We start from the raw sequence: 20,141 nt of genomic DNA, 5'->3' as shown, positions 1-20,141 counted from the left end.
TTATGACTTTCATCGTCCTAGACTTGGAGAAAAAGTATGTTGTCTTTAATGGGAAAATTTAGGTAAACAAGACATCGATTAGCATGCATGTGACATTGCAAATTATCATAGATTCCAGGATCGAAATTTATATTTGCACCAGACGCGAGTTTCGTCTACGAATGACTCACCAGTGACGCTCGAATAAAAAAATTTAAAAAGGCCAAATAAATTGAGGAAAAACAAATCATGAAAGAGAGCTCCCGCTTTGGCTAGGTTTGGACAAACTACTTAATAATCGAAGTCTTTACAATGATCACATGTTTTAATGATATTATGTACATATAAAGCTTTTTGCAGATTCTCCTTTTAAGCTCTTTACACCGGATTAATGTCATATTCTAGCGCCAACTGTACAAAGCGTCTCACAAAAACAACGCTCTAGTCTAATTCTTTAAAAGTCTATGATTCGGCTTTCAAATACTTTCTTGTGCAAGTAACTTCTTTGTCGCCATCATATGCAACTAGTTTCTAAAATTAATAAATAAAAAACCCATAAGAAATTAACATAATTAATGGAAGTAAAATGTGTTCGTTTGTGCCGTACAAATATATGGACAAATTGGAAAGCATAGCTCAGAAGCTATCAAATACTAAAAGTGCTACATTGTTTTGCACGAAGTTGTAACACAACTATTCTCTATGCCAATACTCATAGAATACTTTGTCACAGTCGTCTCTTTTTAATACGCGAGTTTTTCGAGCACATCAATTTTGCAAGTAGTAGATTTTTACAAAAATGTTCTTGGCATATGAGCATTTGCACGAAACATGTATATTCATTTAATTGAAGGAACTATAGTTGTTTATCGCGTTACAACAACACAAGACTTATAATAAAAGTATCTCCAATAGAAACGTAAGTCGCGGTTCCAACTAGAATCATATTCAAAACAGTGTGGTCCTGGCCATTGATTGACGATCTAAATTATTCCATTGTCTGTGACAGATTAGGTGAACGTTTTTCTGTAACGACCATTGCTCACTTCTTACTTATTATAGAATTTAAACTGTGGGGTCACCGAAGGTTCTTAACGCCTTTAATAATAAAATAATTCGAAAAATTATTAAGGAATAACCTTTATGTTTTGATTTATATTATTGATATAAATCAACACATCGATTATTCCGGATTCGTTTTTCGAATTGCTTTATTTAGGTGTTGAGAACCATTGGTGACCCCACAAATTCAGTGTCTTTAAAAAGTATATAGTAGCAGTGATTGTTACCGACAAACGTTCACCTAATCTGTCCCAGTCGATGGGATAATTTAGGTCGTCAATCAATGGCCAGAACCACACTGTTTTGAATATGATTCTATGTCTTTCTTGAAACTTTGTGAATTATCCCGTTACTGAAGTATTCATTGATACAAATACACGTAAAAACACATTGAACATGTACAGTTAATAAATACAATAATCTTCAACAGCAACAAGGGTATAAAAACAAATCAGCAAAAATTATTTCTTGCCGGTCTGTAAACATTATATCTCATTACAGCAAAATGCATTGCGTGTGTAGGTAAAGGTAATATATATGGTTAGCTAGTTTACTTGTTGAACTACTGTGAAGTCATTTTAAGGATCTTATATACAACCTCATTTAAGAGTAGACTAGTCCGACAGATAACAAATATATCTGTCTGAAGGACTAGACTACTCCGAAAGAAGGGTTCGGACTTCTCTTGAACTGAATTTTAATGTGCGTATTGTTATGCGTTTATTTTTCTACATTGGTTAGAGGTATAGGGGGAGGGTTGAGATCTCACAAACATGTTTAACCCCGCCGCATTTTTGCGCCTGTCCCAAGTCAGGAGCCTCTGGCCTTTGTTAGTCTTGTATTATTTTTATATTAGTTTCTTGTGTACAATTTGGAAATTAGTATGGCGTTCATTATCACTGAACTAGTATATATTTGTTTAGGGGCCAGCTGAAAACGCCTCCGGGTGCGGGAATTTCTCGCTACATTGAAGACCTGTTGGTGACCTTCTGCTGTTGTTTTTTATTTGGTCGGGTTGTTGTCCCTTTGACACATTCCCCATTTCCATTCTCAATTTTATAGTATACCTAACCTCATAATGACTTCACGGTTCAGCGAACAAGAAAAACTAACCAAATAGTATACCTTTACCTACTCACTCAATGCATTCTGCTGTAACCAGAAACCACATACAACAATACTGTTTGGCCTATTTGTAAATATTACAATGCACTACCCTGTGACTTTGCATAACTGTTGTCACCAAACTAAATATAACCATTACATATAACTTACCAGAGTCATTGTGTTGCCATCAAATTCTCGTGATATAAGTGAATTGCAGTCTCCCTTCTGTTCAATATCTAATCTGTTACCGTCCAATCGTGCTATACTCTGTAACACAATAGACAATCATATAATTCAAATCAAATGCTTAGCTCCTTCATGCAACACAGCATCGTTTTATTAAAGCATAATGCATCCATGAAATGGTTTCTATGTGTTACTTTATATCAAATGCAGCATCATGTTCTGTTTGTTATAGATCATATATACTGCTTAAACTTTGGCTAGTTTTAGTCCATTTCAAATAACATTGTCATGCGATGATGCTTTTTGATCTTTTTATTTGCTTCGAAATACATAATGAGGGTGCAATGGTTTTTATAGTCATTAAACTAATTCTAAGCAATGAATTAGAAAATGGGATAAAGGCAAAACGTTTGAATGTGGGTTAGAGGGGGGAAGTGGGATGTGGGATAGAGGGGGAAAGTGGGATGTGGGATAGAGGGGTGAAAGTGGTATGTGGGATAGAGGGGGAAGTGGGATGTGGGATAGAGGGGGGAAGTGGGATGTGGGAAAGAGGGAGAGAAAGTGGGATGTGGGATAGAGGGGGAAAGTGGGATGTGGGGTAGAGGGGCGAAATTGGGATGTGGGATAGAGGGGGGAAAGTGGGATGTGGGATAAAGGGAGGAAAGTGGGATGTGGGATAGAGAGGGGAAAGTGGGATTTCGGAAAAAGGGGGGAAAGTGGGATGTGGGATAGAGGGGGGGGGGGTGAAATGTGGGATAGAGGGGGAAGCGGGATGTGGGATAAAGTGGGTAAAAGTGGGATTTTGAGAAGGATTTAGAAAATAAGCGCCCCCCTGTCACCCCTCTTAGAAACAGAATCCAGTTTAAGTCGTTAAATTGTCTATTAGTTACCTTCACTTTTCGTCCATCTGCTGTAGTTTCATTGAATTCTTCGTTAAGTTTAAAAGTTATCTCTGTTGTTTTAATAGTAGTTATAGTTTTGATGGTCCAGGTGTCACCATCTACAGATATTTCTATTGTTGGCTTGGCCATGTTTGCCATCTTTCTCATTACTAACCCGACACCTGAAAAGGACCAGTATAATTTGATTTGTTATAGTGATGTATAATTAATGATTGAATTGTATTTGTCCCAAGTTCAGTGGCCAATACTTCATGCATAAATGAAAAAAATGTCTTTTTGTGTTAATCTGTTTTTATGTGCATGCGTGGGGACGGTGTTGATTTTCTGTCGCACTGAAATATACCACATATATCTTTTCATGTATATCCAAAATAAAACGTTTTAATAATCATATGCACGATTTGGGGGTATTAATTTAGATTATTTAAAAATATGGACTGTATAGCAAGTATTACTATTTGACATCATATTAAATCAAATTAATTGAGTCGTCACTTTTCAATGAATGATATTATATATAATTGATTGATTTTATTTGCGTCAAGTTCAGTAGCCAATATTTCATGCAAACATAACAAATGTCTAACGCAGTGGCGTGTGAAGAGGAAACCAGGGTGACCCCAACCCCCATTTCTTGGGAAAAAATTTGTTGATATTATATAGGAATCACTGAATCATAACTGGAGTGAGTCCCCTTTTTGATAGTCAGTGGGACCTTGTAACAATTTATTGGTCTGCCAATGTACCGTGTGTTGATTTTTGTATCTTTAATTTGCGTGGGGTGTTGTTGGATTGCTGTCGCATTGGAAATATTCCACAAAACACTTTTAATTCATATCTGAAATAGTTCGCTGTTGTTACATATGCGAGCACGATTTGGAATACTCATGTCAAGTTTTACCCCTTTCTCAAAAGAAATAAAATATATTGACTGCATAACACTGAATTTATGTTCATATTGGAAATGCACCATATTTAATCATATTGAGCAATGTTGAATCGTCACTTTTCAATAATTTAATTTTGGATGTAACCGTTCGTCTTCTGATTGTCTAACGCTGTTTTGTTTATCAGCTCATAGACATAATTTTGTCATGTGACCGTGACGTCATCAACGTTTTTTTCATGGTTTTAAAACTCCGGTTTGAAATGAAATTTGAAATGAAATTACTAGTATAAGAAATGACTAATATCTTTTCTGTCTGTTCGCAATAACATAAAAAAAATCTGGTGCACATTTTAAAATAACACGCTACGCGGCCGGGTTATTTAGTGTGCACCACATTTGTTATGTTATTTCTTCATAGACAGAACAAATATTACAGCTTTTTTAAATGAGTGGATTACATTTTTTTTAGAAAACATGTCAATCATTTATATTACTGTTTTGGAATACTTTTCACTAACATATCATCGTAGCTATACATCTCAAGCATTTTGTATTTTTGTATTTCACTTTCTACGTTTAAATTAATTGAAATTCTCCAAATGGAAAGTGGGCGTTGGAGGAGGTTTGTATTTCGTTACCTTCAACTGTAGATCAAGCTGACCGTGTGTCTATTATCTAATAGGGTAATTGTTAGAAAGGGTCGTGCCCTATATTAATAACATTCGTGTCCATTTGATTTGACAGGTCAGGTGAAAAGTCACCGGACTATCCTCAGTACAGAAAGATAAATGACTTATATAATGGTCATCGGTTATCAAGTTAACTATTGTACCGAAACAAAATACTGTAGTAAACTTTTAACAAATAAAAGTACACCTGTTTTCCTTTAAAAAAAAAAGGGTCTTGTAAATAATGTTGTGTTGCATAAAACTATTTCAATACGAAAACAAAATTTTAAAATTAAGTTCCATGTATGATTATGACGGAAACAATCATGAGTTGTCTGTCAAATTGTCATACTATGATGTAGATGATCAGAATTTTTACATATGTCCGGTAAGGAAACATTGATATTTCTTTTTACAAATGAAAATATGGTATTATTCTGCCAAAATCTGCAATGAAACTTTATTAAAGCGAACATGTGATATATTTCATACTCGTGATAGTTGACTTGCATTTGTATTATATCTTAAAAACATGTTTTATGAGAGACATAACTCTTTATAGAGTGGTCCGTGTTGTTATCTTGTGTTTTATAATGCTACATATATCTTTCATGTAACAAGTGGTTATATAGACTTTATTAAAGCATTTGTCTAGCCTTGTCTAGAAATAAAACTGTTGAATCATATATTTTTTACATTTTCCACAAATCCATATTTAAAGATCTGCGCATTTAATCTCCTCTATTTGTTTTATGTTACTTTCGTGCATTAAAATATGCATTAGATTATGATCAAATTTATGATATCGTACACGTGTACCATACCCTCTCAAATTCATATATAAAAACCTTTGATCTCCACTTAACATGCTTAAGAAGTAGCCACTTTTAAACACGTATAAAAACAACAGAGGAAAAAACAAATAATTTTAAATCACTAGAAAAATATTCACATAATAAGTTTATCTTCCAGATTCAATGATTAAGTAGATATCCAGCTGATAAAGTCAGTTTTAAGAGTACACAATGAAAACATGCAATCCATAATATTATTAATACATTATCTTAAATTTTACATTATTTACATTATCAGAAATACATTATATCTATCCCGCAATACCTTACCTAATGCTTTCATATAATCATCAAAATTATGAGATTCTGCCATATTCCATGTTCCCAAGGCTAAGTCTGCCATTGTAATTACTATTTTATAGGAATTGTTGAGTTGATGTGTCTATACAGTATATCGATTGAAGGTGCAGTAAAGAAAACATAACTCTAGACAGTAATCTTTTAAAGTTGGCGGGAAATTCGGTACACGCGTCACAATTTGAAATATCTTTGACCGTTTTTTCCATTCAACATTTTTTATTTAAGAAATAATTCCTTCATGTCATGCTCTATGCTCATTTTAACATGGGTAGGCATTATATTTGTCGATATTTTACACTGAGCGTTAGCGAGGTGTAAAATGTGGTCAAATATAATGCCTACCCATGTTAAAATGAGCATAGAGCATGACATGAAGGAATTATTTCGATTCTAACATGAAACATACAATATATTTATAGGTCGAAGCGTACGAAAAAACCGTAAGACTGTTTGGTTGTTCCCGTTTCCTCCCCGAGGAGTTTGTATATTACATTTCATATTTGATAAGTTTAAAAACTACGACCAGGGTAAATATTATGTTGTTTGGTAAAAATATATAATAAAAGTTTATGCTTGCTGCTTAAATGTAAATATTTAAAAGGATAACGATGGAAATAACGTTAATATAAAAAGTCCCTGCGCATGTGTCAAACATATTTTTTGTGCTCATTAGAACACGGCTTTGTTATCAAAGCGTAATAAGGACGTCATATTAGAATGTTTAATTTATCATCCTAACGGATTTTGATTAGTTAGATATATATATATGCAAACCAGTTTCGTCTTTATATTGATGTGTTTTTGATGGCTTGATGTTTAAAGCCCCCCCCCCCCCCCTTTTCCAAAAAACCAAACACAAACAAACTAAAAATGAATAGATTTTAGATAGATGAACACGAATAAAACAATCAATCAATGATACAAATCTACATTTAATTTACAAATAAAACTTGGAACCCATACTTCATCAATTTATATACTATATAATTATTCCTAGAGGCAAAAGACAAAACTTGCATTTGCAGAAGATGAAGGTGGCCGAATTGTTTTTGACAAAAATAAAATCAAAATGAGCGGGTTCCATAGCAAAGGCTGATCCAGGGGTGGGTCCGGGTCCCCCTTCAGTCCTTGGGGAAATTTGGGTGATTATAAGGGGAATCACTGAAGCATGACTGGAGCGGGCCCATTAGGTCAGTTAGCGTCCCTCCCCTTCTTTTACAAAAAGTTCTGGATCCACCACTGCATAGATCAAAATATGGTAAATATATTCAGATAAAATTTTGAATCAGGATTTAAACGGATTTGGCTATACTTTTTGAAAGTCTTTTTAATAAGCTTTGGATTTCAAATATTTTGACCGCGAGCATCACTGAAGAGACATGTATTGTCGAAATGCGCTTCTGGTGCAGGAAATTTGGTACCTTTAATGTTATTAAAGTCGTTTATTATAATTTCATAGCAAAAACAAAAAGATGGATAGAAAAAAGTCCTTCTTTCTTGTTCCAGAACGAGTCGGATTACGCTCCGTTTTGATCAAAAAAAATATTCACTACTCAGTGATGTTTCTTTTCTATCATAACAATCTAGCCCCTTTCTTTGAATCCATTGGCGAATACAGGGAATTCCAGGGGTTGGAATCCGACATTTTTGGACGATCAATGCATATGAATGGGGATATATAGTTTATAACAAATAATCCGTTATAGCAAAACATATATAAGCACAGTTGCCTGTGACAGGAATCGACAAAAATCTTACATCAAAGAAACTTATATACTATAAAATAGCTCAAATTACCTCTCCGACAAAGCATTTATACACTTATTAAAGGTGGGAGAGGGGCGGACCTTTATTGGGACTCCGGGATCGTTTATTGTTAAAGCTCGGGATTGATCCTTTCGGGATCCGGGAATTCATTTTTCGAATTTCGGGATGTCGGGATTTAAATTTCTTTAAATTATGGACCTCGGGATATCGATGTTTTTAAGCCCGGACATAACCCCTTCTACCCCTATAAGGTGGTGAATGGTGCTTAGTATGTTTAGACCTGCCACATTCGGCGCCTTTTAATTTAGGGACGTGTTAATCAGTTAAATTGTTTGTTGCTGCATATCATTTATTATTTTTATTTTATTCAGCTCATTAGTTTTCTCGTTTGAATAGTTTTTCATTTGTCATAACGGGGTCTGATATAGATGACTATGCAGTATGGGTTTTGCTCATTGTTGAAGGTTGAACGATGACCTATACTTCCTAAAGTCTGTGCCTTTTGGTGTCTGGTGCATTTATACCACACCTTCTTTTTCCACTTTCTATTTATAAAGAAATCTTTAGGATTTTTCTATTCTATGTTATGATAGCTGGAAAAAAAACGTACAGTGACCCAATTTTCCCCGCCGACATCCAAAAAGCATTTTAGTAAGAGCTATCTTTTTTTCAAATTCTGAAATTGAGTAGTTTATCTTTCATCTCCATCATGATGCTTTATTTGTACGATGCATATAAAATGTGGGCATTTTTTCAGTTATTAGACAAAAACCGTGGTTTAAAAAATATTACACTGTCAGAGATTATAAAATCTGAGCAACACAAATTTAAGAAAAAAGAAGTATATGCGGCGCGGGTTGATTTCAGGTGCATCCTTGTCCAATATGGCATAATGCCATCTGTCTTTTTGCTCTAATAATAAGTGAAATGCTTAACCTAAAAAAAATTATGTATTATCAAAGGGACTTTCTATACTAATACTAGTATAGCCTGAAAGTCCCTGATTATCCGCATGAAATATTGCGGATACCATACCATGAATAAGTGGGTTTATGGTCAATTTATAATACTACTCATTCGTTCATGAATATGTGATTATCTTTATGCAAGATGGAGTTTTCCCTACAAAACAATCTTGGAAAAGTATAGTAAATAATACGGTAGACAAAGTACAAACTGATGAATGGACTCGTCGAATACAGAGGGACAATAACTTTTCTCGTTTTAGAAATATTCACGTCTCGGTCATATAATGCCATCAGTCTTTTTGCTCTGATAAGTGAAATGCTTAACCTAAAAAAATTGTGTATTATCACAGGGACTTTCTTTACTAATACTAGTATAGAAAGTCCCTGGTTATCCGCATGAAATACTAAAAATACATGATATTGACTTTTTAATTCACTCCTAACCTTATATATGATTATCCGTATGTAAATATTATTTCTGCTTTACATCAAACTTATATAGCCATTCCGAGATATTCCCATTAAGACTATTATTTCTATATTAAAATTAGTACATGAAGTTAGTCACACAATTAGTTGGTTATTAGAGGATTTTTTAATTGGTTATTGGACAAAGCCTGAAAAGAGTCACATGACTACAAAATGGCTGCAGTGCGGCAGATTTGGAAAAAATATTTACAAATATTTACCTGATCAATAGTCATTGACAATGCTTATTAATTACATGGACATGATCAAAATATTAACATTTGTCTGACATCGACACGAAAATTTAGAACTCAGCAACCGAGGTAAACGGATTCTGTAAAAAAAAAACCAGACATAAGACATAACGTCATAAGACATAAAGCTTTATTTAGAGTCGGTATAAGCAATCAATTACAAACTAAATTGGTACCCACTCGAAATTAGGCGTTTACGATACAGACTTGTTTTCTTTTACAAAATTATTCCCGAAATTGTTGCAGTCCCTACACATAATCTTTTGTTCCCACTTGACAAGATAAGTCTAAGATAAGAAACTTTATTTTGATTCGGCATACATGTAAGTACAAAATAAGCAACACAAGCTCTGAGGAGCTTTTGACTGAATATAAAAACATATAAATAACATAAAAACAGTGCATTTTGACATATAAAACAACCTGTAATCATGGTAATACAAAGTTGAAATCTCACAAACATAGCATGCAATAAAAATAAGCAACACATTTTCAAAAGAAGTTAAAACATGCTTGACCAAAGCAACCAAAAGCAGCATACATAATATAAACAGCTCAAAAGAATTATATGCAAGCCGAACAGCGACATTCCAAACCGTTCCAGGACTGAACGAGACTTTTAAAATGTGAAAAACTGTTTTCAGTCCTGAAATGGTTTGGAAGGCTGTTCCATAAAGTAGCAGCAGCAAATTCGAACGATTTTTTACCATAACAGGTTGACTTTACCTGTGGAATTTCAAGAATATTTACATACCTGAAAGAATATTTAGAATTTTTGACATTCACCAAATTTTGTAAAGACACAGGAGCTATGCTATTTATAATTTTAAAAGTTACTAGAGCCATTGTTCTTATCCGTACAATAGAACCAGACATAGCAATCCACACTCATTTAGGCAAATACAAACATCTAATGACAGTTATAAATAATCGTTTTATCCACGAACTGTTATAAATTGGAATCATCTGCCACAACAAATAGTAGATATAGGAAGATGTGGTGTGAGTGCCAATGAGACAACTCTCCGTCCAAATAACAATTCAAAAAGGAAACAATTATAGGTTAAAGTACGGCCTTCAACACGGAGTCTTGGCTCACACCGAACAGCAAGCTATAAAGGGCCCTAAAATTGCTAGTGTAAAACCATTCAAACCGGAAAACCAACGGTCTAATCTATATAAACATGATAAACAAAACAAGCAACGAGAAACACGTATATATTACATAAACAAACGACAACTACTGTACATCAGATTCCTGACTTAGGACAGGTGCAAACATTTGCAGCGGGATTAAACGTTTTAATGGATCCAAACCTTCTCCCTTTTTCTGAAACAATAGCATAACATCACAACATAGAAAAACATACCATAAAATATCAATTGGCAGACTTAACTCAATCAAAAAACGTATGATTACACAATGAACGAATAAATTTGATCTGCAATATCTGAATACAAATGCACAGTTAATTAAATATTAGAGACAAACATTCATGACCAAAAAGCTAACAAACAAATTCAAACACACTGAGAAATATTTAACCAATCAATGTTCACTTTAGAAAAAAAACGTTTTTTTATAATCTTGAAGTTTATACAAATGTAAGAATAAGTGAAAAATTGAAGATATTACAAATAATCAAAGCTGGTGTACAGACAAGATCCATATAAATAAAAAATAACAAAAAAACATTATAAACAGTATCAACAGGTCGAATTAACAAGAAAATACGATTTGAGAGTACTCGATAGTACATGTATCATGAAGTACAGTAGAGTATGATCTCAGAATCTGCTCTCATCCCCATATACTATCCCTAACTATTGTGTTATCAAATGTATATAGTTTTATCACAATTTATATTTTTCAAATGTACATACGTTATGTTGATTTTTTATTTTGTTATTTTTTATTTTTTGTTGCTAAATTAGTGTAAATTATAAATTTTATAGTCAACGCCCGGCAAATAATCTTCAATAATTGAAGGATCGCTAGAAACCTAAAGAAGAAGAAGATACATCTTCTATCTATCTTCATATTTCTGCACTCATAACTTAGTCTGAGATTACTTTGACGTCCAAAGGCTCCAGCTTAACTGGCAAAACAGCCGTTAGACATCAGAGTAATCTCGGACTAACCCACGGCCCCAGCTTGTCTGGCAAAACAGCCGTTGGACGTCAGAGTAATCTTGGACTAACAACTTTGACTATTACGTGCCGTAGTCTTACAGTAAGCGGCCACCGTCACCTGGTTAATAATATAATAAAGTAAAGGATATGTACTATACAAATCCTTGATAAAATATGTAACAAAAATCACAGATATTAATTTGTTTCTATCCATGGGAAGATGCACTGTTTATCAACGTATATAAATAAAAATTATTATTTTGGATCATCCTATGGATAGAAACAAGGATTTGTATAGGAAAACGTCTTACTATACAAATCCTTGATAGAAACAAGTGCTTAGGACAAAAATGACCGGGACTCAAAATATGTAAACAAGGGTTCATCTATAAACCCCTGCCCCTGGTCATGCTGGTTATGTCTAGCAAAGATCAAAAGACATTGAACTAGAATAAAAAACATTTCTCTATTGGCACATTCATCATTGACCTCTCCACTATGGGATTTAACAACAAAACCTGTTGAAACTTCAAGGAACATGAGGAATCTACAACATAATTCAATGTCATGAACAGATGAAATTCATGAATGTCATTAATTCGCTTTCTTGAACATGACTTTGACCTTGTGACCGTTGTCAAGGTCATAAGTTCCCAAAGTCAATGCTTATATTCATGTCCACTTGTAATGATAATTATTCCCAGAAAACAATATAAAATGTATATTGACCAATTGAAGTTAATTTAAAATGATTTTTTTTATAAGGGAACAATCTTGAATTCACCCAACTCGTCCAAATAAATTGTTGGTTATACAACCTACATGAATGATGTACAATTTTACATGACCTAAGTCTTACAGTTTCTTTAATTCTGAAGTTTCCTTTCACAAATGTCCAACAAACATGACAAAATATGGACAAAATATATATTTTATTATTATAAACAATTAAATGAATATTGTGGATTTGTAAACAATGAGTTTAACATTTTTGAATAATAATAAAGTATAATTTTTCAAGGTGTTTTTTTTTTTACAGGAAATACAAAGATGGTGCAAGAAATTGAGAACTTTTATGGAGTGTATTTACTTTATAATGTCAATCCAAAGTTTAAAGGACGTACATACATAGGATTCACAGTAAATCCAAATAGGAGAATTCAACAACACAATAAAGGTCGGCATGCAGGAGGGGCATGGAGAACACATGGAAGAGGTCCATGGTAAGTCATTACACTTAGGAAGGGCAATGAAACAAATAAAAGGGGTAAGTGGTATATTTTGTACATGTATGTAATAACAGGATAAGGACTGCATGCAGGGATGCCATGCAGAACAAGTGAAAGGGTCCAAGGATCAGGGACTACATGTCATATAAGAAGGGTATGGCGAACATATTAAAGGGGTCCATGGTAAGTCATAGCATGATCAGGGCATAAAAAACACATGGAAACATAGTGTTGTACAATCATTTGACAATTGCTGAATTGAAGGTAAGGCCCATGGTAAGGTGTAACTCAAAACAAGTCATTATACAGGCAGGATATGGGTAGCTGCCAAACCATAGCTGGTAGATAATTATGATATTTATTTATTATTTCAAGACTGCAAATAGAAAAAAATATCATATGGACCTTAAAGGTACCCTTCTGTGGGTAACCCATAACAATTGTAAGGTATGCACACTAACTAGACAAAACACCACTACACAAAAACAACAAAATAATATCAAGATAAAAAAAGATAAAAAAAAGAATTGTATATCAACTCAAGAATCTTGAAATTTACATCTGAAAGGAAAATCATTGGATAGACTTAAATCATTCGGGTATATCTGTGGATATGCATCTCATAATGGGGGTAATTTGCTTTTAATTTTGGATAATTTTTAGGACTTTCTGTATTGCTGTTACATAAAATTTCCATTTTATATATATATATACATGTATATTTAACAGAACATTTTTTTGCAATATCATTAACAGTAAAAATGACACAGAAAGGATAATTATGTGTGTGCAAAACTAACCAGGTTTTAAATTATATACATTGTACTAGTATTGGAAATATACAAATCTATGCATTCATTTATATCTTCATTTATGATTAATCACTTATCACAAAAATACAATATATACATGTATTAATTGACATTCTATTTTGAATTTTATTACAGATCTTTTTCTATTTTTTGTAGGGAAATGGTTTTGATTATCCATGGTTTTCCAAATGAAATATCTGCTCTAAGAGTAAGTACTTAAATGGATGAACTTTATATTTTATGCCGATTTATTGGCGTTATGTTTTTTGGTCTGTGTGTCTGTTTGTTTGTTTGTCTCTCCATTTGTTCGTCTGTCTGTCTGTCTCGCTTCAGATTAAGGTTTTTGATCAAGGTAATTTTTAATGAAGTTGAAGTACAATCAATTGGAAACTTAGAACACATGTTTCCTATGATATGATCTTTCTAATTTGATGCCAAATTTGAGTTTTTACCCCATTTTCACGGTCAACTGAACATAGAAAATATAGTGCAGATGAGGCATCTGTGTACTATGGACACATTCTTGTTCCCTTATGATTCAAACTATGATAGTTGTTATCCATTTGTTTGATGTGTTTTACCTTTTGACTTTTCCATTTGATTAGGGACTTTCAGATTTGAATTTCATCAGAGTTCCGTTTTTTTTTGTTTTTTTTTACTTTTTGTAAAACATATCATACACATACTAGTATTTGTTTAATTTTCTTAAGGGTCAACATTATATCCTTGGATAGTCTTTATGAGAATACAAAGACTGTGATTTCAAATTTTTTTCCTTTACATATTATTTATAGATTTGACAGTTATTTTGCCAAGAATTGATAATTTAAGATTTTCTTTTTCAAGTTTGAATGGGCCTGGCAACATCCTGACAAATCAAGAAGACTTCGACATGTTCTTGGAAAAAAGAAAAAGGAAACATCATTCCTTTTTCGGTTCAGAGTTGTGTCAGAAATGTTACGAAGTGGACCCTGGAATAGACTTGCGCTAACAATCAGATGGTTAAAACAGGAATATGTTACAGATTTTGCTCCTGACAGTAAACCACCAGTTCACATGCCAATAGCCTATGGTTTAGTGAAGGTCAAAAAGGTTGGACCTGATACAGGGAGGAGTAAGAAGGGAGGCAATCCAGAAAAAGAAACAGTAGATGATGATTTAGTTAATCTTTCACAATGTGGTAACAAGCACCCAAGATGTAGTGTATGTAATAAAAGAATTCAGGTACATGGAACACTTATTACAAGAGATATACATACTATGATATTGTGGATGTGTTCTTATGAGAAAGCAACTCTACATACTAAAATAAAAAATCCAAAAGACATTAATAATAGTTTTGATAATACATTTGTACTAGTTTTTCATAGTATTTTTTGTCTCAAATACTTCCATGGCACAGTGAATTAGTTTGATTGTATTTCAAACAGGAGATAAATGAACCAACTACACTCCTCAAAGCATAAATACAAAGCTTGACAATAAGTAATGTTTTCAGGAATGCACCAGAAAAGCCTTTATCCAAATACAATTATTGCATTTTTGAGATGTGACTTCTTTCAGATATTCTTATGACAGTGGCATCTTGCAATGCTTTGATTTTTATTCCTTCTAAATGTAGATGGGTAAAGAAGGGCTTTGGTTGTGGAATGGTTTAAGTAGTTCAAATATTGTATCACAAACACTGAGGTTGTGAGTTCAAACCCCACATGTAGGATATGCATTGGATTCCAATCTATATTTAATATGATTGTTAGTTTTCCTTTCAAGGGTTGTGGTTCTGTATTTGGCAAAACTTTTAGGAATTTTGGTCCTCAATGCTCTTCAACTTCGTACTTTATTTGGCCTTTTTAACTGTTTTCGATTTGAGCATCACTGATGAGTCTTTTGTAGACGAAATGCACGTCTGGCGTATATACTAAATTTAGTCCTGATATCTATGATGAGTTTATTTACAACCACTGGGTTGTTGCCACTGCTGGTGGAGATTTATTTCCCCGAGGGTATCACAAGCCCAGTAGTCAGCACTTTTTGTGCTGACATGAATTGTCATAGTTATGGTTATATTTATAAATTTACTGTTTACACATTTTTGAATTTTTTGAAATACTAAGGATTTTCTACCTCAGGCATAGATTACCTTAGCTGTATTTGGCAAAACTTTTAGGAATTTTGGTCCTCAATGCTCTTCAACTTCGTACTTTATTTGGCCTTTTTCACTGTTTTGGATTTGGGCGTCACTGATGAGTCTTTTGTAGACGAAACGCGCGTCTGGCATATATACTAAATTTAGTCCTGATATCTATGACAAGTTTATTTCTATCCAGGTTATACAGCTCCATCCATCAAAATAAAAACCCAAACTGGCTGCCACAAAATAAGCATTACTATTTAATATGGCCATCCAAGATTATTGAGTGATTTTGATTTTCAGGCAGAAGACCATACATTAAAATGTGTTCATCCAAAATGTCAGATGGTATCCCACATGTTATGTTTAGCCAATAAATTTCTGTCAGACAAAGGAACAAAGACAGAAGTCTTACCAGTCGATGGTACCTGTCCCAAATGTAAGGGTGCTGTGTTGTGGGGGGATTTAGTGAGGCTCAAGACGGGATGTTATCAGAATTTAGAAGAGGTAAGAATTTAGACTCAAATTACTAATTTAAGTCTCCAGTAGTTGACATTTTCTTTAATTTTTTTGTTGCAGAATATTTATTTATTAAAAAGATTCATGATAATTAGTGAATCACTCACATTGAAGGTTTTTTCATAGGCTAAAAACCAGTAGGGATCCTACATTCTGTAATAGTTGTTTGATCAACACTATGTTTTAAACTGTAGTTGGCAGTTGTAGTTTTAGATATCAATAACTTTGAAATTCTTCATGGAATATAATGAAATTTAGACAGAACCTTCTTTCACATCAAGGTTTTGAGCAAAATCCATAACATGATAACACCCCATATGAACCTTTCATTTACTAGTTATATGTTTTATTTTTATTTTTCATGTATATATATTATGTACAGTACACAAAAGGGCATAAATAAAAAAAATGCTATGTGTTGTGAATTTTCACTGTGAATGCTGGTTCACTTAGAAATGTACCAACCTTGTTACCCTATAGAAATTTGGTTATCTTTTAGGCTTCTGCTGAACAACAGTAAAATATTTCTTAAATGGGACAACCTTTTGGAAATTAAGATGTAAATTTTGCCACTTCACATCAGAAAAGTGATGTCAAATTGATGTCTCAAGTTGAAAGACTGCCATGCGGTTTGCAGACCTGTTAAAAACCTTTGCAAAAAATTTCCAAGGGACGAAAATGTGGTCTGTCGGCAAGACAACATTTTTGTCTAATATATTTTGGTCCTAATCATACAAGAAATATTTGCCACTAGATGTAAAGCAAAAACTAATCAACTTATCAGCAAAATATCTCTTAATTCTATAGGTTTTACTAGAAAGGGTAAAAAATCAGAATGTTGTCTTATAATCCCTGATTTATTTCAAACCAACAAAAAATTGTTATCAGTGTAAACTATAGACAATAACAGACAATGATATCTAAATGAATACATTTGGTAAATGTTGTGTTGTTGAAGCTATAAAGTCAAATATGATACATATGCATACAAATGGTCGTGTTGTTGTCTCTTTGACACATTCTTAAATTTTTTGAACTAGCTAGTAATGTTATTATGTGTGGGAGACGAATTAAGGACATATTGTAATTGTTGATGACAATGGACTAATTTTGTTTTAGTGTGGAAGCTCTGATGACGAAGAGAATGACGATCATTGGGCCAATGAACTACAAACTCAAGTCAAATAACTGCCTTTATTTCATGCCACGTGTTCCTAACAGGATTAAGATCATTGTAGTTTATTAGAATAAAGTTCCTAACAGTATATTATTACAATATACTGTGACGTATAGGAGTAGAGAAGTGAGGAGTTGAATGGATTTTGCTTGAAGTACGACATGAAAACAGTTCAATGTTAGAATCAAACATTTAAGGACATAAGAATAGATTTTAAAAATGAATTTAGACTTATTTGAAACACTAACATATGTTGTTTCAATATGGATTAACCACATATTTGCAGTAACATGTTTTACATTACAAATTTGATATAAAAATTCATTTAACAACAGTTAGTGTTTAAACGTCTTATTGATATATTAAGAATTGACAGAAACATGTTATATTTTAAGAATGCTAGATTAATCTAGATGTATTAAAAGTGAAGTCATATGATGTTCAGCCTTTCTTTACTTGGAAAATAAACATACATTATGGGACAGCATATATATTATTGTGGGTCCTCAATGCTCTTCAACTTTGTATTTGTTTGGCTTTTTAACTATTTTGATCTGAGCGTCACTGATGAGTCTTATGTAGACGAAACGCGCGTCTGGCGTATAAAATTATAATCCTGGTACTTTTGATAACTAATTATATATACAGCAAGCCATATAACTGAATTTGAACTGGCTCAAATTATCTTTTTTTATCAGTTACAGTTAATTTTTCAATTTATAAAAGATAATTTTGTGTATTAGAGCTTTACATATTGTATTGACACATGTCTAATGTTGTCACAGACTGTATGTTTTCCTCTAGTAGTCTTATTGTCATGTTTGTTATTGGATTGTTGTCTAATTGGGTTCACCTTATCTCAAGTAGAATTCTTCAAGCAAGAAATGCATTCAATACTCTTTAGTTAATTTACCTGTGGAAGTCAGTCCCTTAACAATGTTTTGAATTTGTTCAGTCAGAGTTTGTAGGTCTACAAATGGCTTTAGAGGAAACAGGCTAACGGGTTCAATCCACCATTTGTTGTTATAATGTCCCGTACTAATTCAGGAATATTGGGAATTATCAAATAGCTCGTTTCTCTGAATGTTGGTGTTTGTATTTGTTTCAGTTCAGTGTTTCTGTTTTTCTTTTTCCCCTCTCATAGTTGATGTGTTAACCTTAGTTTCAGTTTGTAACAGAAATTTGTTTTCTCTCAATCCATTTATGACTGTTGAACAGTGCCAGTGGTATACTTCTGTTGCCTTTACTTGGTATGGTAAGCCTTGTGAGTTTAAAGTTCTGCATACCACCTTTATATAACAAGGTGGCTTTATAAACCAACCATTATTCCCAGCGCTGCACTCCAAGGAAAACTATCAATGTTGACACGAAGAAAAATAATTTTTGTCCTTGTTAATGACTGCAATTGTTTTGTAGAGTTCAGCCTAACATTTTGTAGGAAATTTGTTAGCTTAATATGACAAATTATATCCAGTTCATGGTCCAAGGTAATATTACCTATGCAGTACTAAGAATTAACTAAGGGGGCAATACAAAATCCATAAGTGGAAAAAGACCTATGACATAATGAACAAAACAAAGAAGACGAAATCACAAACAACAGTCTCTTAGTTTTAAAACATTACACAGAAAATTAACTTAAGGCTTCCAGTGGCATGAATCACTCATTTGAAAAACAAGCAACGTAAGAACTTTAACAATATAATGGTAACCTTTCTTTAAAGAATCCATTGACAAGTGTTTTCATGCTGAATTATCTGTAGATCTTGCTTGTTGGTCATATTTAGCTGGTAATTGTTTTCTTTATTTCTAGCTCACCTGGCCTCAAAGGCCAAGTGAGCTTTTCTCATCACTTGGCGTCCGTCGTCTGTCGTCCGTCTTCCGGCGTCGTTAACTTTTACAAAAATCTTCTCCTCTGTAACTACTGGGCCAAATTTTACCAAACATAGCCAGAATCATTATTAGGCTATCTAGTTTAAAAATTGTTTTTCGTGACCGGGCAAAACAACCAAGATGGCCGCTACGGCTGAAAATAGAACATAGGGGTAAAATGCAGTTTTTGGCTTATAACTCAAAAACCAAAGCATTTAGAGCAAATCTGACAAGGGTTAAAATTGTTTAACTGGTCTATCTGCCCTGAAATTTTGAGATGAATCGGACAACTCGTTGTTAGGTTGCTGCCCCTAAATTGGTAATTTTAAGGAAATTTTGCTGTTTTGGGTTATTATCTTGAATATTATTATAGATAGTGATAAACTGTAAACAGCAATAATGTACAGCAATTTAAGACTCAAAAATAAGTCAAATGACCAAAATGGTCAATTGACCCCCTAAGAAGTTATTGTCCTTTATAATAAATTTTTAACAATTTTCATAAAAGTTGTAAATTTTTACCAACATTTTCCACTGAAACTACACGGACAAGTTCATTATAGATAGAGATAATTGTAAGCAGCAAGAATGTTCAGTAAAGTAAGATGTATACGTACAAACACATCACAATCACCTAAACACAAGTTTGTCATGAACTGTCTGCTTCCGTTGTTTAATTCACATTCTAAGGTGAGCGATACAGGCTCTTTAGAGCCTCTAGTTTATATATTTCAAGAGAATTGCTTATAGAGTTAAAACATCTACCCAAGTAGTCAGGCTGACGATTTAATGTCTAGTTATTTGATGACCTTCTCTGCCTTAATTATATTTTTATGCCCACTTCATGTTTCATTTATGGGCATT

General features: G+C 33.2%; 2 protein-coding genes across 3 annotated transcripts; one reads left to right on the top strand and one right to left on the bottom strand.

The window, feature by feature from the left end:
* Nucleotides 1-334: 334 nt before the first annotated feature.
* Nucleotides 335-6,078, bottom strand: LOC134728287 (sodium/calcium exchanger regulatory protein 1-like). The gene is made up of 4 exons (XM_063592837.1): nucleotides 5,918-6,078; nucleotides 3,225-3,397; nucleotides 2,317-2,415; nucleotides 335-510 (listed from the first exon to the last, which is right to left on the bottom strand). Exons 1-4 carry the CDS (start codon nucleotides 5,988-5,990, stop codon nucleotides 442-444), a joined length of 414 nt encoding a protein of 137 aa, XP_063448907.1. The 5' UTR covers nucleotides 5,991-6,078; the 3' UTR covers nucleotides 335-441.
* Nucleotides 5,160-17,857, top strand: LOC134728284 (structure-specific endonuclease subunit slx1-like). 2 transcript variants are annotated; one of them, XM_063592833.1, is made up of 6 exons: nucleotides 5,160-5,181; nucleotides 12,577-12,760; nucleotides 13,735-13,786; nucleotides 14,425-14,802; nucleotides 16,013-16,216; nucleotides 17,348-17,857. In XM_063592833.1, exons 1-6 carry the CDS (start codon nucleotides 5,175-5,177, stop codon nucleotides 17,414-17,416), a joined length of 894 nt encoding a protein of 297 aa, XP_063448903.1. In that variant the 5' UTR covers nucleotides 5,160-5,174; the 3' UTR covers nucleotides 17,417-17,857. The 2 variants fall into 2 exon arrangements, with proteins under 2 accessions (XP_063448903.1, XP_063448904.1); XM_063592834.1 differs by lacking the exon at nucleotides 5,160-5,181 and adding an exon at nucleotides 9,309-9,473 and having other exon boundaries at nucleotides 17,348-17,855.
* Nucleotides 17,858-20,141: the final 2,284 nt, after the last annotated feature.

The sequence above is a fragment of the Mytilus trossulus genome, chromosome 8 (genome assembly GCF_036588685.1).
Source record: "Mytilus trossulus isolate FHL-02 chromosome 8, PNRI_Mtr1.1.1.hap1, whole genome shotgun sequence".
NCBI lineage: Eukaryota > Metazoa > Mollusca > Bivalvia > Mytilida > Mytilidae > Mytilus > Mytilus trossulus.
The sequence above is the reverse complement of the archived record's forward strand: the minus strand, read 5'-3'. Positions and strand labels throughout refer to the sequence as shown.

Coding starts and splice junctions, on each gene's coding strand:
- LOC134728284 (XM_063592833.1), top strand. Junction 12,761..13,734: donor ACACATGGAAGAGGTCCATG/GTAAGTCATTAC, acceptor TATTTTTTGTAG/GGAAATGGTTTTGATTATCC. Junction 16,217..17,347: donor GTTATCAGAATTTAGAAGAG/GTAAGAATTTAG, acceptor ATTTTGTTTTAG/TGTGGAAGCTCTGATGACGA.
- LOC134728287 (XM_063592837.1), bottom strand. CDS start 5,990: ATGGCAGACTTAGCCTTGGGAACATGGAATATGGCAGAATCTCATAAT. Junction 3,398..5,917: donor TGATTATATGAAAGCATTAG/GTAAGGTATTGC, acceptor GGTCCTTTTCAG/GTGTCGGGTTAGTAATGAGA. Junction 2,416..3,224: donor CAGATGGACGAAAAGTGAAG/GTAACTAATAGA, acceptor ATTGTGTTACAG/AGTATAGCACGATTGGACGG.